Source organism: Sparus aurata, chromosome 21 (assembly GCF_900880675.1).
Source record: "Sparus aurata chromosome 21, fSpaAur1.1, whole genome shotgun sequence".
NCBI classification, from domain to species: Eukaryota; Metazoa; Chordata; class Actinopteri; order Spariformes; family Sparidae; genus Sparus; species Sparus aurata.
The window spans coordinates 25,538,328-25,564,294 of NC_044207.1; the positions used below are offsets into that span (position 1 = coordinate 25,538,328).

At 43.7% G+C, this 25,967-nt stretch overlaps 2 protein-coding genes across 3 annotated transcripts in view; both read left to right on the top strand.

The window, feature by feature from the left end:
- The first annotated feature begins 13,022 nt into the window (after positions 1 to 13,022).
- Positions 13,023 to 16,463, top strand: ticam1 (TIR domain containing adaptor molecule 1). Its single transcript, XM_030401820.1, has 2 exons — positions 13,023 to 13,310; positions 13,512 to 16,463. The coding sequence occupies exon 2, from the start codon at positions 13,661 to 13,663 to the stop codon at positions 15,380 to 15,382; it is 1,722 nt and encodes a 573-aa protein (XP_030257680.1). The 5' UTR covers positions 13,023 to 13,310; positions 13,512 to 13,660; the 3' UTR covers positions 15,383 to 16,463.
- Positions 16,464 to 18,717: 2,254 nt separating this feature from the next.
- camsap2b (calmodulin regulated spectrin-associated protein family, member 2b) overlaps positions 18,718 to 25,967 on the top strand; it is a 41,210-nt gene continuing 33,960 nt past the window's right edge. Inside the window, exon 1 of one of the 2 annotated variants that reach the window (XM_030402218.1) lies at positions 18,718 to 19,494. In XM_030402218.1, the coding sequence (XP_030258078.1) occupies positions 19,353 to 19,494 (142 nt within the window). In that variant the 5' untranslated portion in view covers positions 18,718 to 19,352. The remainder of the gene's footprint in view (positions 19,495 to 25,967) is intronic. The other variant, XM_030402217.1, reaches the window with a different exon arrangement.

A 25,967-nucleotide genomic window follows, 5' to 3' on the forward strand; every position in this document is an offset into this window, starting at 1 on the left:
CGTCTGTGTGAGAGGCGGGGAGGGGGGAGGGCATCCGGTTTACAGGGATCACCGGGAGGAGCGGGATTGGCTGAGAGGAGATAGCTTGATAAAAATGCGCGCTCGCCATTGGACGGCGGAGGGGAGAGGGAGGGAGGGAGGGAGGGAGCAGGGCGTCGTGTATTATTCAGGAGAAACCGGGTGGGGAGAGGAGGAGGAGGAGGAGGTAGAGGAGGAGGAGGAGGAGGAGGAGGATACTCGGGGCAAAGCGGCATATGCAGACAATGCCCTGTGTCTCAGAAAATTCAGATTTCATTGGTGGACTTCTCCGGCGCAGTTTATGGCGTCCATTAATCTCTTCATATGGACTAACAATCAAATTGGAGCACTTATGTCAAACCCAGGAGTGTCTGTGGAGGCTATTAGTGTTTGTTCATGACCTCAGAGTGCCCAATATAGGCTGCGGCATCACTGCAATAAAACCCCACAGTGGTGATCTCCTACAGGAAAAAATGATGTGACCCAAAAGAGAAAAAAAACAAAAAAACAAAAAACCTTTAAAAGATTCAAATATGACAGAAATAAAATATGCCGGACTCAAACAGATGGAAGAAGAAGGAGGGGGGGACGTCTATAAATAAATCAAACAGCCATTATTTTGCAAAAACATCAAAAACCCTCAAGAAAAAGTCTGCGAGTGTGTGAATGTGTGTGTTGGCTCCCGTGTGTGTGTGTGTGTGTGTGTGTGTTTCTGCTGTATGTAGGCTACAAGAAAGCTGGAACTGCAGAATTTTTCTTTTTTTTTCCACACAGGAGCGAGGGGAAGGAAATGGTGCATGGATAATTCTCTCTTCAGATCCTCTGGTACTCGCTTCGGAGAGAGTACTCTGCTGAATCAATACTGCTCAAAGCTTTCTCATGTTCCCCCCTTCTCACATCAGAGAAGGGCTGGAGTCCGGGGTGGGTCCATTACAGGCGTTTTTCTCCAGATGATGCTTTGAATTAAAAAAAAAAAAAAAAAAGAAAAGAAAACTCCAGCACTCCTTGTGTGGAGGGGTAATTACAATACTAAATCACCCTTGACCCCTACAGGCCCCGTGAAGGCGCACACACACACAAACACACGCAGATTCCCATCCATAACACAGGCTGCTGTTAACCTGCATACTGAGTCGATGTGTGAGCAGACAGAGAAATCCTAATCACCACAGCGGGGGCTCTTCTCTGACCGGTAGCCATGGTGATTGAACACATTTCTCCACACAGCAGAAAAAAGGCGGTCCGTCTGCGCTGCACCACACAGGCCTTTATTAGGCCCAGACCCTTGGACTGGGAAGGAAGGAAGCACCAAGTGGAGGGATCACACCCATTTCATTGTGACTCTACAATTTTACGACAGTCAAGAGGCCGTCGACCACAAATTAGCTTTCTCTCTCTCTCTCTCTCTCTCTCTTTTTTTTTTTCCACCTAGGGGAAGGCGCCCCGGCTCTTGTCTCCAGCTAAACCGATAAAATGGCACGCTCGAGCCCCAACAAAGCGGCACATCATCTGATTATTGTGCGGATTTGAAGGCTCATTTGCATAACCGGTTGGGAATGATGCTCCTCAGAAGTACAGCACCTAAGAGTTATTCAGTTTTCAGTCTAATTTCTTTTTTTCTTTTTTTTTTTTCAAACATCGCAAATGAGAGCAACAGCCTTGGCTTGATTTCCGCTAAGCTTCTAATCTCTCTCTCTCTCTTTCCTCTTAATTTAGCTGCAGCTTCAATCACAGCTCTTTTCACAAATCTAACCGTGTGGGAGTTTTTTCTGTTTTTTTTTTCGCGTGTGCGACTGCTATCATGTGAGAAAAAAAAAAACCCTCGTAATTCCATATTGGCGGGTTTTAATTTGAATCGAGGGGTCATTTGGTTCTCGGCGGGACGGAGGGTTTTGACGGAACTTCCCGATAAGTCGGCCTTTATTAAAGACTTTTGGATGCTTCAGAAATGATTTATCTATCATGAACTGGTCTTAAATGGATCACTTAAACTACTTTTATTAACCACTTGTATGTGGACGTTCAGTTTTTAAGGGAGAAAATTACATTTACTTCCAGACCTGACCGTTTAGCATTTGCAAATGTATCAGTAACTGTGTTGTTATGAGTTTAAACACCAGCCAGTCGGAAGTTTCGCACATTTTAAGTTCATTTAATTCATTTGCAATAAAGCACACCCTTTAATTTTTCAGCACTCAGCAATCTGAAAAACTCAACAGCAGCGTTTCCTTCTAGAAATCCTGACCCAGTTACTCAAGATAATCCACCTTGTTGGGAGCGGTAACCACTTTCCTTCTACCAAACCACGCCTGCCAGACGTATCGCTGTGCTAACTATGCTAACTATGCTAGCATATTTAAAAGCTTTCCTGCCGAGGAAGCCGTTAATGTTTTGCCTCTCGTCCGCGAATAGACGCACTCGTCTTTCTGCGTGGTGGAGAGGGAAAACAGTTCCGACATGAAACTGCTCACAAAAAAGGTCTGTGGATCATCTCGAGCGACCGGGTCATGATTTCCAAAAAGAGAGACGTTTCTGTTGAGCGTCAAATGTATTTACTTGACGCTTTGAGCACCGCGAGCCGAGCGCCATCTAGTCCCATTACACCCGAGAGAAGGCAGACATCTCCTGAGCTAAACATCACAAACTATACCTACTGTTGATTTCAAGGTGAACTGCCCCTTTAAGCCACACAAATCACTGGGGTTAACCTCTCAGGCACTGTTTTAATTTTCACTCTCCTGCAACTGAGCTGTGTTCAGGAACGTTTTCCGTCTCGTACCTCCTCACACATGCCCTGATAACGCGGTTACTCCACCAAATTACGCGGCCACATCAGATTCTTTCTACGGCCGGACCGCCTACCGCAAAACCAAACCACCTAACCCTCCTTAAATCCTATTTAGATCACCAGAGCAGATGAAGCCAGGGATGGTAATGCAATACGTATGGATTCCAACAGCCGTAAAACTCAATGGAAGCAAAAGAAGAAGAAGAAGAAGAAGAAGAAGATAGGGGAAGGCCGGATCCTTGTGCACATGGTGGGAGAGCGAGAGGTTGTTTTTTCCTGGTGTTCCAATTTTTTTGTGATGGTAAACCTTAAACAACGTCTTAAACTCTTTACGTGCTTCGTCCTGCAAAGTTACTGCTTTCATTCACAACTCAGTCGCACCGGCATATTCCCAGAAATGTCACTTGTTCCTGAGGTGGGGATTTGTCGATGCAGATTTCCTTGGATATTGATCCTCGCTCTTGTTCCTGCACTTCTCAGGGGATAGACTGCACCGTGTGAAAGCAGCTTCAGTCTCTTGTGTTATCAAACTTTAGATCTCCTTGTGAAACTGATACGGAGTCAATTCCTTATTAGAAGGCGGAACAGAAAATTATTCAGCTGCTTTTAATAAATGCAGACTTCTCAGAAATCAATCTGAAGAACGTGTCTGTCATCTCTAGTTCACATAAAGTTGATATCCTGTGTGCGGCCGTGCCTTGTGTGATGTGCGTATTTACTCTTATGTCCGTGTGTGTGTGTGTGTGTGTGTGTGTGTGTGTGATCCAGACGCGAGCCAGCCCTGGACTCGTCACAAATGGAAAGTGTCCGATGTGCTACTGTCGATTTCCATGACAACGTTTTAAGCTGAGGCTTAAAACCATGGCTGTGCCATACTGTGCCTAGTAAGAGTGACATCTCCAACTGCTTCAGTAATGAGCTGTCTAACACGCTGTCATCCTCTACAGATGGACTACATACAGCCGGCCACTCAACACTTCTAAGAATTATCCAGTCAGAAATACAGTTTTGAAGGATTACTTTGAAATTTAAGGAATGTTATTCACTTTCCTGCTGAGAGTTAGACAGCTCTTAGGTCTGTTCAGGGACTCTGAGGCCGCAACCGGAAGCTGGCTAGCTTAGCTTAGCACAAAGACTGGAAACCGAGGGAAACAGCTAGCATGGCCCCATCCACCACACCAGCACCTCAAAAAGCTCATTTATTAACACAGTATGACTTTCTTGTTTGATGACTACTAAAACAAAAAAGGTGTGAAGACATTTTAACAGGCACAATCTGATGTCTCCGTGTTGCAGTTCCTCCAGGATCATCTTTGAAATGGACCAAATTACATTTTTGTGATGTCATATCTTGACGACTAGTTGAGAAAATGTGGTTAACTGTCATTTCCTGAACCTATCCAAGCATGTATGTTGACTAATCCTAACCAGACTGCGCCAGAAAATAAAATAAAAGGGGAAAGTGTGGTGAACTAAAACAATATGTCTCAGACAGGATGTGAAACAGGTGCGGATCTTGTTGTTATTGAAGCTGAAAGCAAGTTTAATAAGGTACTCCTGGAGCAACATTCACTGTGATGTTCTCAGAAAACAACACCAACACCGTGATATCAGATAAATCTTTAAACAGACCAAGCCATGTCCCCGAGCCTTTATGCTTAACCGTGTTAAACATCTGCTCGCTGTATCTTCACATATATAGTACAGACCATGTAAACCCACCGTGACGTCCCCTGTGGTTTCCTTACTATCAGTACGGCATTTTAGCTGTTCTTAGTCAACAAGATAGCCATGCCCTGAAGCTAACCCTGCTTTATCGTCTCTTCTACCCTCAATGAGACCGTTATTTGTACACTTATACACGTGCTTTATTGTAAAAAGACTTGAAACTACTGACTGAGACCATAAACTCATCCGAAAAATGTTTACCGAGGTAATAAATCAAGTGAGAAGTTGGATCATTTTCTCATAAGCTTACATGCAACTGGACACATTTTTGGAACCAGTGAACTCACCACTTGCTGGCCATTAAAAAAAAAAAAGCATATTTAAGTTCAGGAAGCTCTGTCCACCACCGACCTTCTCATCTAACTCTCAGATAGGAAACATATAAACCCATTTTCTAAAAAAGTCACAACTCTATTCCATTAAAAGCTTCAGCAGTTAAACCGGAAAGAGACACATTACATCCACATACCAAACACACGGGGCTGGAGTGCTTTGGGTGATTTTGGAATCCAAATACCAAGTGTTTTCTAGAGAGAATAGCAGATTTTAGCACCAATTTTTTGCCTCCAAACGTAAGTAGCCATAAAAAATCTGGATTATCATTAGACACACACAGGTTTTGTTTATTTGATGGGTCAGAAAATCTTCATATAGCAGCGTTCTGGTAACTGCTCCCGTACAGATAATTGCGCGTCGCAGTGTGAGCGCCTTATCTCACATCACCAACAGTATGGCACGGTCCCCCCTACGCCATCGCCGGACCACCTCCAACCAACCCTTCCTACAACTCTGCCATCATGCATGCCTCCTGTCGGGTCTCATTCTCGCTCGATGCCAGGAGCAAATTCTCCGTCTCAATTAATCACTGAGTTTCTAATGGAATGCTTCCCTACAGGATGAGGCCCATCACAGAGGGGGCTGCAGTCAGTGCTGTCGGTGAAGCTGCTCTGATTGCCTGAATACACTCGCAGCTTTGGAGTCACTGCAGATGTCTGCTAATTGTGGTGATTATGGCGAACGGAGGGGGGTAGGAATATGTAATGAATTTCCCATTGCTTTCATGCCTCACATCCTTTGGTTATGTGCATCTGCTATACAAGCGGAGCATCCGCAGGGTTTGGAGACGGACAAAAGTGACATGGGGGATTGGGCAAGGGCTTCTGGATGGGCAGCTATTCTAGCACCAAGTGCAGCCAGATTGGTTCCATTTAGTCTTTTTGGTTCGGCTCATTTCTGACACAATGCTGGTTTTAATTCCTCGCCTCTCCTCTCTCTGCTCCGCGCTCTTGTTCTGTCACTTATTTTCCCTCTTTCTTTAACACATCCATGAATGTGTGGACGACGTTCTCTCCGGCCAAATTAGATCCAATTCACACTTATCAGGTCAAATTAAGTCAATTTTATCTATACAGGCCAAATTTAGAATCTGAACGTCTCTATTTTCAGTCCTCTAATTAAACACTGACACGAGGCAAAACAAAAAATTAGGGGTAAAAAGGGAGTAATCTCAGGAAGAGGGGCATGCAATTCAATTGATGTCATATATATAACAGGGAAAAGAATTATTACAATATGGAGAGACGTAATGATATCATTTTAATTAGGAAATATGCCTACTTACTTTCTTGCCAGCCGTCAGATGAGAAGATCAATACGACTCTAACAGCGTCTCCTAGTAATTCAGTTTTTATATTAGTAAATTGTTAATTTATTTAAGTTGTTCTGAACGACGCAATCACCGCTTTAATTATACAAAGAGACGTTTTATTGAGTAATTAAAATGTACCGTCCATTAAAGGGTTTGCTTCCAGATCCGCCTGTGTTTGGTTCAGGCAGCATAATCACTTTAGTTAAGTTTAATAAAGAGATGTGACTTTGGTTAAATGTTAAGAAAAAAATATTATGTGTCAAGCCACTTGTTTTCTATTTCTCTATTTAAACAGATCACTTACTTTTCCTAACCTTAAAGCTGCAACAAGAGCGTTCACTCTTGGTTGATTCTGGCGGCCCCTGTGGACAGAAGTGGTACGAGCGCCGCTGCCTTTGTTGTAAAGATCACAATCTGACCAACATGTGCATCTGTGTTGGAAGCGGGTGAAAGAAAGATGGGAACATATTTAAATACAGTTTTTCTTTTTTAAACAAAAGCTGTGTGCTGGATGCCGAGCGATGAGAAAATGTATTTACTCGAGGCTTTGTAAGATTCATAACTGTTGTATGATGAAGGTGAAATAAAGGAAACTTTGTTTTAGTGTAGAGCAGCTTCTTTCCTCCAGCTGCAAGACTTCTCTAATCATCCTCAGCATAACACCATAAAAAATAGTTTTGATTTCATCATTTTTTCTTGCAGTGGGTGGAGAGCGCTCCCCCTGGAGGCCTGGAGCACTTCTGTTGTGCAGTTCATTCATGTATTTGGTTATGTTGAGTGTATTTACCGCGCATTTCCTAAATGCTGTGCTTGTGTTGTCAAACTCATGAGGAAGTTTTCTTATTTGCCCGTGTTTTGTCTACTTGCGTGTGTTTTCTTAAGTTGCAGTTCAGCCAACGTACTTATCTAATCTGTATGAGGTGCAACTCGACCTGGAGAAAGGCATTAAGAATAACTTGTATAGAAACAGTTGTCATATGATTATACAGAATTGAAATTCTACCTTGTAAAGTGTATTGTAAGATTGTCTATTTTGGTGGAAAACAAATGACACTAAGTTGTCAGTCAACATTTCACTGACACATTCATTGTCATCATTTTTGCGACTTGCTAGGCCTGTTCATGTTTTCCTTAAAACATACTTGCTGTTGTTAATGATTTGAGTATACAAGAAATGTATATGGGCCAAGGCTGACCACCCTCATGGGTGCACAGTAAATATGAAGCTACAGCCAGGAGCTTGTTAGCTTACTTCAGCATAAAGATGTGAAACAGGGGGAAACAGGTCGCCTTGATCGGTCCGAACGAAACAAAAGATTGGGATTGGGAGGTGAGGTTTCATACAACAGAGCCAGGCTAAACTATGCTAGCGAGCTACCAGCTGTAGTCTTTATATTTAATGAGACAGTCAGTTTGACACATTTATGAGAATGGTGTCAATCTCCTCATCTAACTGTCGTCGAGAAAGCAAATAAACAAATATTTCAAAGGGAATATGCAATATCAAGTAAATATTAAATGTAAAACCTTGCAGAATTAATTGTGTCTGTGATAAAGTGCTGTAACTACAGACTCCAAAGGCAGAAATAAACAAAATCTAAATCCGTTCCACAGTCCTCAACATGTCAGAAACGCTGTTTAATTTTTTATATTTTTACAGGAGAAATAAAACGGGCGGTTGTGCTAATTTAAAAGCCGTATGTAAATCTCTTGTGCAGCTTAACAACCTATTAAATTGAGAGGATTATACATGCAACCTGAATTTCTGCACATTTTTCTCTTTATGTTTTAATGCCACTCGTGGACATGCTACTCTGGACGTTGAACTGGAACAAATCATATTCATACATTTAGCATATTAATGACGCTAAATATCAGACATTCTCCTCTCCTCTTGTGCAAATGCAAACATGCCCGATTTATTGTGGATGTGCTTTTGCGAGGCAGGAGTTAGCTAATTCCTTTGGGGCGAGTGTCCTTGCTGTCACACTGATCAAAGACTTTCTCTTGATATGAGCATAAACTGCTCCATGCCCCATCACCGTCAATGTCTGTGCATGCGTGCAAGCGTGTTTGTGCGCAAGAGTGTGTGTCTATGTGCGCGCGAGTGTATGTGTCGTGAGGTGGGGGTGTTGTGTGTGTGCATATGCATCCCCCCATCACCAGAGGCTGTATTATGCATTGTTGTTGGCATGGCCTACATGCTCACCCAAGCATGGTTCAGTGTGGTACAGTACACACGTCTTCCCATCCACACTGCACTCCCCTGTCGTGTCCGCAGGCCCGCTTCATTTACCTTTGCTCCTGAATTAATGCTAGTTAACTGTCACATTAACTCAGATCTGTTGGCCCGCTTTGTCAACAACGTGAAGTAGCCTCGGCGTGTGATAGCCGCGGTTATTTTTGCTTTGATACACAGCACACGCATGGACTGAGCTGGCCTCGATGTATGCGGGCTCCCTATAGCCGCATCCATCCATATATAACCTCCATCCTATCTGAACAAAATGCACAGTTGCGTAAGAGTTTAAATGCTGCTTTGTGTTTTCCCAGCGAAACTCTGCAGGAGAATAAAAACTTGAGTGCCTGCAGTGGCTGTATGCGTGCAGGTGTTTCTTTCAGGGTTTCAATCGAGGCCAAACGGTGGGCGTGGACGCCCAATTGAATGAGTGCACAGCCTTGTATCAGTGTATGTCTTCACATGTACATGTGTGTGGAGCGTATACTTGCCAGCCAGAAGCGAGTGTGTTAAATTCTCTTAGCATGTGTGACGAATCAAGTGGCTGGGAAAAGAGCGGCGCGTTGCGCGGCCTCTCTTGGCCTCTCACAAACTGAATTCTAAAGAGGCTATCGATCTGTCAAGGTCTCAATTCTTATTTCGCTCTGCCCCGATCTGGCCTATCTTATCTATTTGGCTTTGAATCTCCATCTCTGCATCGGCCACTGTGTCTGCCTTTGTTTCTTCCTCTTTATTTGAATAGCCATGATGCAGAATGTGAGAGAGAGAGATGCAGCAAGCGTGTGAGACAGATAAAAAAGAGAGAGCATCCCCCACTCGTACGTCTTTCATCCTAATCCGTAGTCTCTGTCCAAGAAAGGGCCTCCTTTTCACTTGTCTGCCCTAAAGCCTCTTATATGTGACCCCTCTGTCTCTCCCTCGGGGCTCTCTCCCACGGCCAGAAACCGCACTCGCAAACACACTGACACACACACATCTGTGCATTTTTTTCTTAAGTTTAAAGAAGAGAGAGCTGCACGTGTTTGTGTTGAAACAAGGTAATATCTCGACCCACCCCCCTCCCAACCAAGCAGAGGTCAGAATGCATTTGCTGCAAACACCGTTAACGAAGCCGTACAAAGCCACAAACTGACAGAGCATCTTGCTATATGTTTCGCCCGGAGGTGAAGGCGAATTTACTGCCAGGCTGACTAACACAGCTGCTGGGAGAGCGTGTCTCTCGTTAGAAGAGCTGACCTCAATAAAGATGGACGTTTGGCAGTCCGTTATGTAACTGGCTGAGGATGATCCTGAGGCTGTGTGTTGTTGTATTTTGTGCGAGCGCTTTCATGTGTGCATCTGCTTGCATGTGTGTGTGTGTGTGTTTGGGAGGCAGGGCATATATGGTGTGAGAGAGTTCATAAGAAAACACATGTGCATATCATGGCTAGTTAGGGACTGTATGGAAATGAACGGGGTATCGAGGGGTCGGACTCTTTTGAATCTTATACAATATATATCATTTATTTTTTAAAGAAAGATCCTCCTCAGTGAAATTAATATTTAATATGCACCCTTTCCTTGACTTTAAAAAACTGCAACCCTCAGGACTCGAACTGAGTTTTTATTTAGCATTAAACAGCCGACATACCTGAACTGAAACACTGTGTATTGTATGGAGCAACATCTATTACAGTATTTTCTGTAATTAATGTTTTTGTGCTTTTTCTTTGATACTAATTCTGTAATAATAAACCGCAATGGAAATCTTTAGGTTTTGCATGTACGTCAGTGCTGCAACCATTTAATTGTACCTTTAAAGTGAGTTGCCAAGCAAATTAAATAATCTTAAAACATTTTCTCCCCAATATCTAAAAGATAATACAGATCAGTGTTGAACTGGTGACTTGTTTGAATATGTATTCAAATTAAAAACTTACTGTATTTATAGAACAGTGATGGATTTCGTGTGCACATGAGAATTGAAATTGGAAATTACCAAACTTATGGCAGACTGCACAACATTGTTTTAAAAATAAATTCATAAAAGATACAAATACAAACTTCTTATACTGATGTCGGCACAGGCAGCTGCTCTGAGCTACAATGTTACAATGTTTTTATTATATTAAAGTCTGTAAAATACTTCCTTATCAAACATTTCTTTCATGGTCATTTTTGTATATTTGTGACACTCCGGGTGTCTGCAAAAACGGGCGACTTGTACAAACATGCCAACTGAACACAGCTGATAACTAAAACATGTGATACACTTCACCAACGTCTACAAAACAACTGCCAGATGCACTATATTTGGCACTCAAGACAAAAGGGATAACACCGGATCCCTTTCGCTCACATATTTATCAACCTTACACGAACAATAAAACAGAACAACACAATAAAATACATAAATAGAAACTGTATGATAGATACAATATGTATTTATTATATCTATCCTCATGTCAAAGTAAGAACTCTTGAAGCAGAATGTAATTGTGTGACCCACAACACTTCTTTCCCACATGTTATGTTAAAAAGAAGAAAATCTGATTTATTTCTGGTTGATATTTGCTGAATGATCAAGTAGGATAAATATCATTTCTAATTAGGGATGCACACATACATTGGTATACGTCCCTGATATTCTGCCGATATGACAGGCTGATGGGATGACGCTTTAATTATGCGCACATGTCTCAAACGGTTAACCGAGCAGATTTCTGATTAGGCCCATGAATGTGTTCGTTTTGAAAAGCATTGTGTATCTGCCGCTGGGTTATCGTGATAAGAGGAGGCATGATAATATGGGAGAGACCCCATGTCCTGTGGAATTAGGTGGACAAAAATATGCGCATATCAGCGTGGCATCAGCGATCGTCCAAAATCAGGCAGAAAATATCGGATATTTGCGAAAAAAATCCAATATCGTGCGATCCCTGTTTAGAATGTGTGTTTTAACTTTGGCTGCGAGGCAGAAAACATTGTTTACCCTCGCAGCAAAATGGAGAAGTGAGTCAGGACAGGGTTAGTGAATGTCAGAGCGGTGACGAAATCTGTGCTGAAAGCCCAACATCCTCTGAGCGGAGCAGATTCTCTGTGGTTCAGGTGGATACAGAGTGGAAAAAAACACCAAAAAATGTACTCTTTTAAGTGAGGGATGTGCTGATTCCCAACCAAATAAGCTACTTGAAAAAGATGCTATAAGGGATTCAAAAGGAATCGCGTTCGATACAATGCTATTAAAGGCGCAGTGTGTTTTTTTTGGAGAAGAAATTCAAACGAGAATTGTAATATTTACAATAATACAGGGCGACTGTGGCTCAGGGGCAGAGCCAGCGTCTTGTAATCGGAAGGACACTGGTTCAATTCCTCTGGTCTGCATGTTGAAGTGTCCTTGAGCAAGATACTGAACTCCAAACTGCTCCTGATGTGCTGGTCGGCCCCTCGCATGGAGGCCACCAACATCAGTATATGAGCGTTTGTATGAATACTTGTAAGTCTGCTAAATGCCCTCATATGTTAAATGTAATGAAGTGATAATTTGAAAATATTTATATTTTCCATAACTGAATTAAAAGGCTGTTCTCAGAGGAAAAAAAGGACCTGAGAACCCTTGTTGATACTAGAAAGGTGGCAGGGTCCGCCACACATAAACAAAGTAAAACAGTATTAAACTGTGTTGTCCTTTAACATTGTTAAGTTTGTTTCACTGAAGATCTTTCTCTTGAATTAAAACATCGTCCCTGAAAAGACATTTGAACCCGATCCCTTGTCATAAAACTAATAAAATCAAGTCACGCCTATATTGAAACTATATATGGGGAAGGGCAAAATAAAATGTAACTCTAGGGTGACAAAAAAATACAACAAACCACCGTCCTTTGAGACAAACGCATAATCCCCTCTCCCTCGACGGAAGATCATTTTCATACGGTCCCTTAGTTGGCTCTAGTTGGGTTTATGCTTAAAGCAACAGAGCTGTGGTCTGTCGGCATGTGATATACAGCTCAACTCAATGTGACTTTATTCTGTAAAGGCACACACGTATATATATATATATACATACCAACGCTACAATAGACACAGAAGCCACACATCCTATAGAGTTACTGTAAGTCCTCAGAAGTGGCCGTGCAGTAAACATATCACACTGCACTGAGCACTAAGAACAGAGAGGCTCTCTGTCTGCGCCGCATTGAGAGATTTGATGTTGGCGTGCACTCTGCCTGCTGTGACCCCACCCCTGGTAAATACAGGGTTGGAGGTTTCCTCCGTGGATAAAAATACACTTGCCTCGCAGCAGTGAGGGAAAGAAAAAGCCAGAAGTCTTCTCTTCCCTTCTCTTCTGCGCCTATTGTGCACGAGGAGCTGAAGACTCCCACACTCATCACAAGTTTGGCTGTTTTTTTGGGGGGGGGGGGGTTGCAGATTTGTTGTGAGAAATTTAAATGTGGAAAAGTTGAGACAGTTGTCACAAAGCACACGTTAAAAAAAGTGGATGTTTGCATTATGTTTAAAATCTCACAACTTGTCTGTTAAAGTGGAGAACTCTGTCTTTTAGCAGTCAGAGTTTCTTTCTCAAACTCTTTTGCCTTTTGTCCCTCATGGGCTCCCTTACTTTCACAGCCTGTGTCGTCATCATTGTGCTGTGCAAAAGTATTTGAAGCTGGCAGAGGCCTACAGCAGCAAAGGTACGGCTAGAGGTGAACTTTACACCAAAAGTTTGATAAGAACTCTGCGCAGCCTGTGGTGCACTGGGGTCGATCACAAGTGTCCGCCCAGAACTTCCTGTGAAGGGAGAAAAAAAAGTTTTATGCCGATGGAAAAGAGGCTCTGAGTGACTTCCTTGTTTGAGCTGGAGGCACACTGACTCATTTCAATGTTATGGCGCTTAAAACTCTACACTGGTGAGTGTCTGGTTGGCAAGTCTCTGATTGTTTTTAGTGTCAGAAAGTCAGTCGAAAGGTTGATTTAATCTTGTGCGACAACAACGACAGAGAGTTTGATTAATTTCATTTTGCATTTGGGCCGCTTACGCAAACAGGTGTCCTACTTCTTGAAGTGCAAAAGGCCAAACATGTTGACTGTTGGTTCTTATCCCATCACAGAAACGAGGATGTCGGCGAAGTTGTGCACCTCTCCGTTCAAGAGCAAGTTTTTGAAGGAATGAAGAAGAGCATTTTCTTAGTATTACTTGTGATCCTATCAGCTTCCGTCACAGGCCGGACGGAGGTGTAGTTTCCAAGTAAAACTGAAAATGAGTCACGCGGGAGAAGAAAGTCAGGGGACGGGACTGAAGGACGTCTTGGACCTGCTGGTTAAAGCGCCTCAGGAGCGACTGCTGAGCCTGACATTCCAGCTGGGCGAGTCTCCTGAAGATACGATCGTGCACGCCTTGTGCCTGATCGTTCTCAAGAAAGAGGCGCAGGCCCTGAACAAGCTCCAGGCGCTCGGGGACAACGGCCTCGCTAAACATCTGGCTGACAAGTGGCAGGTGAGCGGAGGCAAGCTAGAAGAGTTCGCCGTCCATTGTGGTAATTTCCAGGAGCTCACGCTGGAATCTTTGACCGTGTTGGCTCGCATTTTCAAGGTTTTGTCGGACAAGACGTTGTGTGATCCACTTTGGAGGAATCTGGCGTACAAGAGAGCCATTTCAAGTGACGACCAAAGATCAAGTGACAGTCTGGAGTATGATAAACTCAGAGAGGAGGTCAAACTCGTCTGTGGGCCCGAGCTGTTCGCAGAGTGGACGGACTCCCCCAACGATCTCAAGTCAGGGTCTTGCCGCGACCCTCATAGCGGGCTGGACGAAGGAACTCTGAAAGTTACTCTGTCCCGGGATCAGACAGAGAGAGCTTACAGTCTGCCCAGCCCACTGCAGGCGAGCTCCTCAATACCCTCATACCCCTCTCATCTAGAGATAAGTATACCTCCAACAACCTCGCTTCGGAGTCCAGGAACATTAGATATAGCCACACCAAATGTTCCCATGCTCCCTGGGAATAAAAATGCAGCGGGGCCATCAAAGTCATCCGAGGGGCCTCAATCCAACAAGCCGTCTGAGAAACTTTTAGACATACTTGCTGCTAGGAACATAAAGTTGGACAATCTTATCCCTCCAACTCAACCCACCAAACCGACCTCCGAGCCAACTTTTGCACAGCCTGCTGCAGATGTCAGTAAGGCTGCAGAAGAAGAAGAAGAAGAAGAAGAAGAAGAGGAGGAGACATTTTACGCTTTCGTCATCCTGCATGCGCCAGAGGACGAGGATATAGCCGAGAGCATCAAGGAGAGGCTGGAGGGTATCATTGGGAGTGAATTTGAAGGCGCAACGTTCTCCGACCACTTCGCCGTCCCGGGAAAGAGCACCCTGAAGTGCGTGGAGGATGCCGTCAACAACACAGCCTTCACCCTCCTGCTGCTCACCCCCAACTACAACACCCACATGCAGGAGGTACAGACGAACTCCGCTCTCATCAACTCCATAGAAAACAAGCACAAGTACAACACTGTCATCCCGCTGCTGCCACGAGAGAATGGCATGCCCAGGCAGAGCATCCCCTTGGTTTTGCGGACGCTAGTGACACTGCAGGAGAGCAGGAATTTTGAGCGAATGACACTAAAATCAATGTCTCGGGTTAGGATTAAAACACAGTGGAGGAAATGGACTGAGGAGCAGAGGGTGAAGAAGCAGAAAAACAGACAGGAGAGACTAAAGGAGCTAAACCAGCGTGAAAAGCAGATGATCAAAGTGAGTAAAGAAGCACGTGAGCTGGAGGAGGAGAGGATCAGGCTTTTAATGGAACATAAACTTGTTCTCGGTGCCGGTGGGCCACCAGGACAGGTTGGCGGTGGTGGCATACCTGCAAATATTCATATAGAAAATGCTCAGTACATTATGATCGGTGATCAGTCTTGTATGACCGTGGACTTGGGTGGAGGCCCGGGCAAAGAGGACTCAGATCACAGCGAGGAGTAGCAGTGATCTTGAACATGATAATCTCATCAGATATGCTGAGAATAAGATGACTTTTTCTTTTCTAAACACTACAGTATCGCAGCAGCTGTTTTGCTAAACCTAATAGTAAAAGACAATCCAATAGACCTGTCACAGGAGCAGTTAAGGGCCATCTTAATGGTTTGAGAGAGGGACAGAGCCTTTCAGATGAATGTTTAACAAAAGACTGCCATCTACTGACTGATATCCGGTACTCGCCTCCTGATGTCCTGAGCTGTAGGAACACACTTCAGGCACTAGGGAGCGACGCTGTCACACAATCCTCATCGCCCCTGGACTGCACTGCTGTTCTGGTTTCTAAGAGCTGGAAAAATATTTAATTTTAGTTTTTTTTCCATTTTGTTCCAAGTGTTTTCATGGGTGCATGGATGTTTTAGGTAATTATGTGACGGTACGGTTTGGTGTAACTGTAATTTTAAACGTAAATTTGTGGAAGTTTTTGCGTCGTTGTCTGAGATAATCTTTTATTTCCCGTGCCTGTGACAACTCTCCTTCATGTCTGCAGCCACAGAGGACAACATATCATTAGATGTTTTTAAAATCAAGTTTGGTACGAGCGCCCAGAGCCTTGGATTATGCCAGGCGAGCCGCTTGGAGCTGTTTTCCGTTCATTTTCTGTTCCTTTTTTCTTTTTTTCCTTCTAAAACAAGAATGCTGACACACTGTTCTGCTGTGAAGCTCCAGAAAATGTTTTGTGGACGATGGACACTTCACCCGACTCTCCGTCAGTTTTGGGTGTCAGCAGATAATGACTGAATTCTCTCAGTTTTGGGTGAATTTATCCTTTAATATTTATCTCATCTGCTCAGGTCCAAGCCACACATCTCACACATCTATGAGCCAAACTTAGACAGGTTGCTGACTGACTACCTGAGGATCAGGTGAAAACACTTGACTTTCTCTCTTTATATGTATATTTTTTACACTTTTCTACTAGATCTTCTTAAATACTGTAGTTTCTATATATATGTTTCCCTCCTAAGTACTGTTTTCTGATGCACTTTGAAGGTATTTTTTAAATAAAGTGTTATTACAATTCTTACTGTTGTCTCGTCCATACGGCGCTGAAGGGCCGCCTTCACCTTCACGACGGCTGCATGTGTCATGTCGTCGCTGTCAGGTGAGAATCCTGAACATCACCTCCAGCACATGTCTCAGCCCTGATAGGACGCTCATGCTTCATTTGTGCCCTGATCTCACATCAGATTTATTATTAAACCTGACGATCACACAACAGTCAGGGATGCAAGTAATTTATTCTACGAAAGTCGCTTCCTCCATCACCAGACTTCTGTCTATGTGCAGGACTATTTGGACGAACCAGGTGGGACCCTGCTGTCCTGTAATCAATCTGCCCATAAGAGTCTGTGATGACCTCTTTTAATAGCATAAGAATATTATCTGACCCGTTGGACCTTTAACCCATGCTTAGACTCTAGATATTGTAAAAACTGTAACATAACAAAGCAAAGACAACACTTTCTTGTAATGCAAGGTTGACATTTTGAAGGAGGAAGTGATATTTTATAGGCCTGAAGTAAATATCAGCTTATATAATGCAGAGTGTAAAAGTCAAAAGTAAGTGGCAGTTTATTTTTATAAAGCATGTGTCATACACACAGGTAGATTCAAGGTGCTGTACATCGAAGGTTAAATCAGCTTTATCAAGGCTGAATCAACACAGTTAAAAGGGGCAAAATAAAGGTGAAATAAAATGTAAAACATCTGATTGAACAGAAAAGAATAAAGAATTAATGAGACAGAAGAATGAGGTGTTTCTGAGATTGTAAGGTAGTTAGTGAAGCCACTTCTCCAAGTCTAATTAAGTCTAAAATCAGCATCTTTATCCAACATTCACATTATTTAACTGAATCAGAATACAATAACCGGTTATATTATAATAATCAATCCTGGTCATCTGTTCATATTTCATATCATAATACTAAGAAATATAAATGCTCGTCAAGAATCATCACAACAAAATGATACAAAACAAAAATGATCCAAAATTGTGGAAAGATTTTGAAAATGTTTATTTCTATATGACTTAATAGTAACTAATAATCAAATGAATTATCTATGTAGGAATGAACGGGTCACACTCCAAAAGTCGACTCAACTGAATATTCTTTTAAAGGTGCAGTATGTAAAAATTAGCACATATCGCCATAGTAACTCCTAACTGCTGCTAACTGTAGCTGCTGTTAGCCAGTTAGCACTCATTTTAGCTGATTCTGACTGGGAGCATGGAACCCAAACTCGCCTCTTGAGGGTTTTATACTACATCTGAGCTCCTTTCATTCCTCTGAAAGCTCACTAGAGATTTCTGCCAACGGAGCCGGCTAGCCTTTCGGTTTAACATCCGGCTGACTTGAACGGGGTTAAGATGATTTAATCGTGCGGCTCTTCTAGGCTTTACAACAGTGATACGTGTCATTACCCATTAGTTCGGTTGCGACGCTAAAACAAAGTGTATCCACCGTTTTACAGACGCCTCTTTCACATTGTAAGCTTATGGGAAAAAAGTCTTATTGGGCTGCACGAGCATCACGTGATGATGTAATTTCAGGGCTTCACTATGAAAAACTGGCTTCAAAGCCTGCCGCTCTTCCTGGAGGGAAGCTTCAGCTAACTATTTAGCATGCAAACTTCAATAGATACCCTGTAACACAATATATAGATGTCTTATAATAAAGTCAATACTGTTATTTCTTCACACTTCACACATAGAGATGACAGGATATGAGGTGAGAGATGGGGGGATGGCATCCAGCAAGGGGCTGCAGGTCGGACTCGAGCCCTGGGCCTCTGAACGGGAGATGTGCACCCTACCAGCTGAGCTATCGGCCCACACTCTGATGATGATTTGTATTTCTTTAAGTTTGGCTTTTTCGGCTTCGTTCGTAGGACGGGGCAGCGGAGATGACAGGAAGGGGATGGCACGCAGCAAGGGGTTACGGGTCGGACTCGAGCCCTTGGCCGCTGCGGTGAGGACAGGGTCTCTGTAGATGGGGCGCCCCACACTCTCAGTTCAATTTTGAATGTTTTAAATCAAAATCCTCCCACATATTGCACCTTTAAATCCTTCCAAATATCAAGTTAAAATAGAAACACACAGCCTAGAGTGAGTGTATTCATGACTCTCATGTCAGTGTATGAAATGAAAGTGTGTCTCTCCCTGCAGCTCTCCATGGAAACAACATCTGGGAGTTAGTCAGACAGTTAACTCCACCTTGGTTTGAGTTACACTGTGGTGACTCCAGTCAGGGAATGGGTGGGTGGACCGCGCCTGCGCAGTGCGCTCCGTCTCTCCTCCGACCAGTGCGGCAGGAAAAGCGCAGGGAGGACGCGGCGGAGCGACGGAGAGGGAGAGAGAGAGAGAAGGGGGAGAAAACAGCGAGGAAAAGGACAGAAGGAGGAACAAACATGGACACGGACGGCGGCTCCAGCTGATGTGCGAGGCTGTCTCCCGGTGTCGGACTTGAGGCTCGACCCTCCTTCTGGCGCACAGCTGCTCCGTTATGTCGGACAGGCTGAGGATAAAAATGTCAGGGAACGGAGGAAATCTTCAGAGATCCTGCTCCTGAGCTGCGCTGCGCTGCGCTGTCACGGTCTGAAGGGGGATATATATGATCTGAAAAAAAAAAAAACTAGAAGGATGTCGCTCATGTGAGAGAAGGAGCCTCCTGTCCGTCGTGTGCTCTCCAAAGCAACCTGAGGGCCACGGCGCAAAGTTTTTTTTCTATCTCTTTTTTTCTGGAGAAGGGGGGAACATTTTTTTTTTTTTTGCTGCATTGAAAAATTCCTCTGGACGGGATGTCATCCGCAGTCAGGAGGAATTCCTCAGGCTGACTGCTCGTCCAGCTGCAGTGTGTGTGAGTGTGTGTGTGTGTGTGTGTGTGTGTGTGATCCAAACACAGAGAGTTAAAAGATGGGAGATGCGGCAGATCCCGACAGAGGGATGAGACGGACCTTCATCGTCCCTGCCATCAAGAGCTTCGATCACTACGACTTCACCAGGGCCAAGATCTCGTGCAGCCTGACGTGGCTGGTGGCCAAGGCTTTCGGCTCGGGTAGGTGGCGCCTCCTTAAAAATGAAAAAAATAAAAATAAATCATCCCTGGATTAGATGAGTGGGGGAAGCCGTCGTGAAGATAACCGTGTAACATCTGTGTTGGTGTGGACAGATGTGGAGGTTTCACGAGGGACTGTTTTTTTGTAAACAGCAGCCTGAAATCAGACCCTCACAGTCAAAGCCGATCAGACTGCTTCAGTATTATGCTGTTCCTCCTTTTCTGATTATAAAAAGAATCTTGCATTGTTGTCTTATAATTAAACACAAACACATCTTATTCATGCAGTGTTTTCCACATGAGTTCATGGGCTCGAGTCCCCTGAATCCCCTGCTCATGTCGCAGTGTCATAGATTTAACTTGTTGCATGCCTGATGCTTAATATTCCCCAAAGCTGTTATGTAACCGTCTGACTGCAGATCAGTGCAGATCAACAGACTGTCAAGGACTTTTTCACTTTTTAGTGTTTAGGGCCTCAGCTGACATCAGCGCGTCCGGTTGTTCTCTCTTGGTAGGAACGACAGAAAATTCAAATCATCTTCAGGCACACTGAAGACACACAAACACACTCATCACACCCATGACAAGAGGCTAAAATGACGAAATGTTATGGTTAAGGACAGATGTGAAAAATGTGATTTAGGGTTGATGTCAACAAGTGCAAAAAGTGTCACTCGAAACCAAATAAGCTGTCTGATCTTATGACTTCCTGCTATTTGTTTTACCTGCAGGAATCCAAATGTTGTTAAAATCATCATCACTGCTTTCTAACGTCGTAGCTGACGTCTTAAAATCATTTGTTTTGTCAGAATAACAGCCAAAAATTCCCCAAATATGTAGTTTATTGTCACATTAGACGTGGCAAGGTAGCTAATCCTCGAAAATTGAGAAGCCTGATTTGGCATTTTTACGCGAAAAATTACGTTTTGGAATGTAAAACTGTCAGAATGTGGTCACGCACTCTGCGAGAGGTCACGGTGACACATTAAAAATGTCTTGTTCCGTCCAGAAAAAGAATCTGAAACTTAAAGATGTTAGTTTGCAATCACACAAGACATAAATGAAGCAAATCCTGATCACATTGAGAAGCTGAAAACTGAGAATATTCGACATTTTCGCTTGAGAAAAGGTCAAAACAGTCGATCTTTTGGCCTCTAAAGATGTCATAACATGGCGAATAATACCCATCACACTTTGCTAGATGCTGAGGTGACGTCTTTAAATGTCCTGTTTGCAAACGACAATGCTAAACTAGACCATATTTACTTTATTACGACATTAAACACAAAAAAAGAAGCAAATCCTGAGAAAATTGAGATGCTAGAAACTGAGAAAACTTGGCCTTTTTGCTTGAACATGGGTCTTATAATGCCCGTCACATGTCCATAAACTCAAGGCGACATCTTTAAATGTCTTCCAAACTCAATAAATACTCAGTTTAAGACATAGAAAACAGGAAATCTTCACAATTAGGAGCTGGAGACAGGCTTCGTTTGGGATGTTTGCTTGAATTAAACGGTTTGTCTTCTGCTCTAGAAAATGTCAGAATGAAGTAAATCACTTCGCGAGCTGACATCTTTAAAGAGTTTTTCAGTTCCCTGCCGCATGTCACGCAGGATAAACAGCAAATCCCCACGAGTGAGATGCCGGAATTTGGTCATTTCCAGTATTTTTTTGCCTGAAAATTGACTTTGATTGTCCAAAATAGCAACCCTACTATAAGTTATTCCCCTCTGAGCTCCTCTCAGCGTAAGAGCTGACACATGGCGACTGTTTCGTTGTGGTTCTGTTGTCAGTAACAGTGATGATGTTTCCATGTGGATGTCTGTGTGTGTGTCAGCCATTATTCTGTATATATGTGACTCCGTGTGTGCGAGCGCTGGCCGGCCTCCTGTGCTCGGTGCGGTCTGGAAGCTGCAGCTCTGGGCGGCCTGTCGTCATAAAGAGTAATTCCAGCCCAGAGGTTTTACTCCAGCTCCTAATGAATGCTTTTAACGGCTGCTCCTCCGCACACAATACCGGGGGAGTCTCCGCCACACAGACAGACGGATCAAAAGACAGACCTCTGAATCACTCTCATTGATCCCAGACAACGAACATTTGAAATGGTGGAGAGACACACGAGGTTTAGAGGACGGCAACATGCGAGACAGACACTTTTAGTTCAACAAGACTTATGGCTGTTACCGTACCGCCGCCGCCGCCGCCGCCGTGTTTCTCCCGTCCCTCCGGTGACACAGTTTCAGCTCCCAGCACAGCCGAGAACCGTGGCCCAATTCATAGCCAGTCCTCAGAGCCCGGCTTGGCCTAGTTTGGACCGATGACGGATGGTTTGAAATCCGCTCAGATGTCACAACTTTCTCATCGGCCGCGAGTTTGAAAACTTCAGGGAGGGCGGATTTGCATCAGCGCATGGAAAATGTACGCATTACGTACACGTTATGTGCTATACAAGTCATGAAGTAAACATGTAGTTAAAGAGCGATTTATAGGGAAGAGGCCGATAAAAGAGACGGTTTATAAAGTGCTTTGTGAAGATCTGGACTTGACATTTATGCATGCATGTGGAGTTTAAGTGTGTGGCGGTGTAATAAATGTCAGAGCTCCACCGTCTCTACACGCGTTTGTCCCGGTGTTGCCGTCATATGAACTCGTCAGCAGAGGACCGAACGGAGGTCGGATCAGGTTTTAACGACGGTGCTGAAGAAGTGCTGCCCTGACGTATCAAAGTATAGTTGGAGATCCCAGCAGACGGACAGAAAGCTTCTCTGATTGAGTAATAATTTGTGTCCGATGTAAGTTTTTTCACAGTTAAACGTTGTTAGAAGTACATCTGCTCCCCGTCTCTGGATGAAAATCCCAAAACTATGCAAACTACCTCACTGAAAAGTCGGTTCTTATGAAAAATCCATGTGTTTGATGCACAAGACTTATTTTGATGATGTTGTGAAGTCACGTAGGAGTTGCTGTCTTCGTTTTTTTTAAAACAACCAGCATTACAAATGAAATTCCCTCTCAGGACTCCAGACTCACTTCTTCCACCACCGTACTATCGATTTTTAGGAGCTCCGGCACAAAATTTAGGATCGCCAACCACAAAAATGGTCAAGAAGCTGTGGCAGCCGAGGCAAAGTGTTGCTCGCTGAAATGGTGATCCTGGTGTTTTTTTGTTTTTTTTTTACAGGATGGTGATTTTAAAAAACAAAATGTTACACAGGTGCTCCTAATCCAAAAATGGTCGCAACTCAGGCTCAAATGTTGTCAGACGAGCTCGTGTTTTGTTTCCATCACGTTGAGCCTTGTTCGCCAATTTTCTCACTAGCAACAGGTGACCACAAGAAACTGTGTCTTTAAATAAAACTGATATTTCTATGGTTTGAACATTATTGGAATCATTGGGGATAAAGTAAGTACACAACTCAACAAAATATAGAACAATTGTATATTTAAATGCAGAAATTTTACATATTATATCTTTAATGTTAACATGTTAATTATTCTGCACAGTGAAGCTGAAACATCCAAGAGAGGGAACCAAATATGTGAAACACTTTTATGAGCGGAGGATCAATACACATCCAGCATTGATCGGTTCCTCCTGTGACTGATGCAGCGGGTGGTTTCTGGTCACTGTCTGGCCTTTTGTTCACCTCAGTTTTTTTGGGTTCAGTGCGAGCTGCAGTCAGCAGCACCATTTCTGTTTTTTTTAAATTGAACATTTAATCAGATGCGAAACTTCAAAACGCTCTCTGACAAATTGCAAGTGGCTGAATGTTAAATTTAAAATGTAGAGGTCATATTTTCGGCATCTAAGCTGTAATTTCATGGTGAGTTTCCACCACAGGGTTGTATCGCGGAGTCTGCTGCAGCGCAGAGACACCGCGGTGATTTCGTTCGGCTCGCTCAGAGGATGCCCTTGGACTGATGTGAATGCAAATCCTCACCTCCATCAGCATCACTTAAAACAAATGTATTGGCGGAATAAGTGCTGCTTCGCCTCTAAAAAGCTGTGATGGAACTGATCTGTGAAATCAGATGATGTTGATGCATCCTCCATCCCCGAGGAGAGGAATAGACTGTGCAGTGACTTTAATGGCCTCGTGTTTTGTGTTTCACAGGTTACAGAGCTTTGGAGTGAGATGTCGGCTCATGCTGTTAACTAACTTACTAAGCGTGCAGTGCAGCCGTCATGTAGCTAAATGTTATGACCCCGTAGCTCCGATGGCAGAGAGGGTTGGCTCGTAATTGTAGGGTTTGTGGTTTGATCCCCAGCTTCTCCGGTCCGTGTGTGCCGTCGAGCAAACCTAGAATTAGACCTGATGTGTACATCGGAAGAACATGCAAGTCGCTTCGGACGTAGGCATCTTCCAAATAGCCGTGCTGGTGAAGCGAATGCACTCCGTGTTTTTATGTTTACATTGGACGTGAGCGTACAAGTAGTCCACCCACAGAGGATTATCACAAGACTCTGCAGGTTCCCCACAGAGATTTCAGCCCTCGGTTTTGGTTTTACAGCCTGAAACATTAGTGTTTTATCATCGCTTTCAGCAGCAGGCAACCAGTTTTAGCAAGAACAACTGTACTACCAGCTTAGCACCAAACAAAAGAGACACGTTTAGCGACTAGCAGGTAAAAATAGCGTAGCATTTATCAGCTAAAGGGCGAGATAATTCCCTCAGGAGTTAGTCGAGACCAAAATAGAGCTAAAAAGAGCGTGAATTATGGACTTTGGTCAGAAAAGAGGCTCAAATGGATGATTATGTTGCTCCATGAATTGGCAACAGTTCACCATATTAGCATAAAAGGTGCTAATGTGTCAGTGTTTTGTTCCCAAGTCCCAAAGTCGTCAAATAGCAACCTGGGAACGACACTCAATAATCAACTATCTGTCTCTAGAATTGCTGACCCACATTTGATGGTGAGTTTACAACAACAACAACTGACAAATCTTGCATAATGTAACTTTAATTATTTCTTTTTTTATTGTTAATCTGTATAAAGCAGGACATCAGCGCCGCCGCAAATGAAGAGTGAGGCGGCAGTACGCACCGAGAACATTCAGTCTGTGTAAAACATCAGAAATCGTTACCAGTTGGCGACTAAGATCTGTTTCAAACAAAGAGCAGTTCGACAGCGGAGATCGACTCTGCTGACCGTGACGTTGTGTGTGCTGAGCTGTGATCCCGGGCGTCTCCAGGGGAGCAGTCTTCTCTCCGTGCCTGGACTTCCTGTGGCAGCAACTTCCTGACCGTTTCCTCTTTGATGGCCAACACAAAGGAGAGGGATTTAACTTGACGAGGCAGATTTTCATGAACTCTAGAAAACTTGCTCTCGTTGCTTTTTGTAGCCCGCTGATCATTTTCGGAGTGATTTTATCAACCTCTAAGCATAAAGGTCATCCGATGAAAGGCTTTTGTGAACTTTGACGTGCCCGGCTACTAACCGTTCCTCACAACAGCACAGTTACCTCACAGTTATGTCGCTTTGGTTGCCAAATTTGTGTTCTGAAGAAGCACAGCTCTAACATTCAGCTTTAGAGACACTCTGACAAAAGCTGGATCGATTTTAATAGTTGTGACTCGACGCAGGAGGGCTCGTCGTGAAGACTCAACATCTGCCTGTTGCTTTAAATATCTCTTTTCATCACCCACCGCAGGGTTATGGCAGGGAGGGGGGGGGGGCTGCACCAACCACAGCCACTGGAAAACTGCTGAGGTTTGATCACAAGCTTAATGGATTTTTTTTTCAACTGAGCTTTAAATCTCTCATTTCGTTACGTCGCTCCGTCGTGGAGCCTCCACAGTGTTTGTTATTACCCAGGGTTAGAGAAAAAATAACTGCACCTTTAAGATAGATCCCCTCTAGTGTCCTTTGTTTCCCTCTGTGTGATTCAGAGGCAGCCAGAGAGGAAATGACCCCACACACCAGGAATACACACTCACACACACACACACTCACACACACACACAAACAAACACACACATTCCTATAACAGGGTCTAAAGTGACACACACAGGAGAGAGCTGCGTAGACAGTGTGTATGTCACAGACTGACAGATTGATGAGTCGTATATTATAACTTTGACTCACAACATGTGGTTAACAGCAACATAGTATTCTGGTGAGGGAAGGAATAAGTGTGTGTGTGTGTGTGTGTGTGTGTGTGTGTGTGTGTGTGCGCGCGTGTGTGTGTCCAGCTACTTTATTCAAATCAGATTTACTGGATGAGGTAACAAGATTAGAAGGTACTCCATGCTTTGTAAAATACACTTCTACCTACATATACACACACACACACACAAGCATGCACACACACACACACATACGGACACACACACTGTGGCTTTGTGCTCACAAGATGTCCCCCCGTGTGGATCTTCAGTGAGATAAGCACCAACAAATATACACAGGACATCCGTGGATTTCAGTACAGTAACTCAAGTACATTACTTTTTTGAGGCGTTTGTACTTTA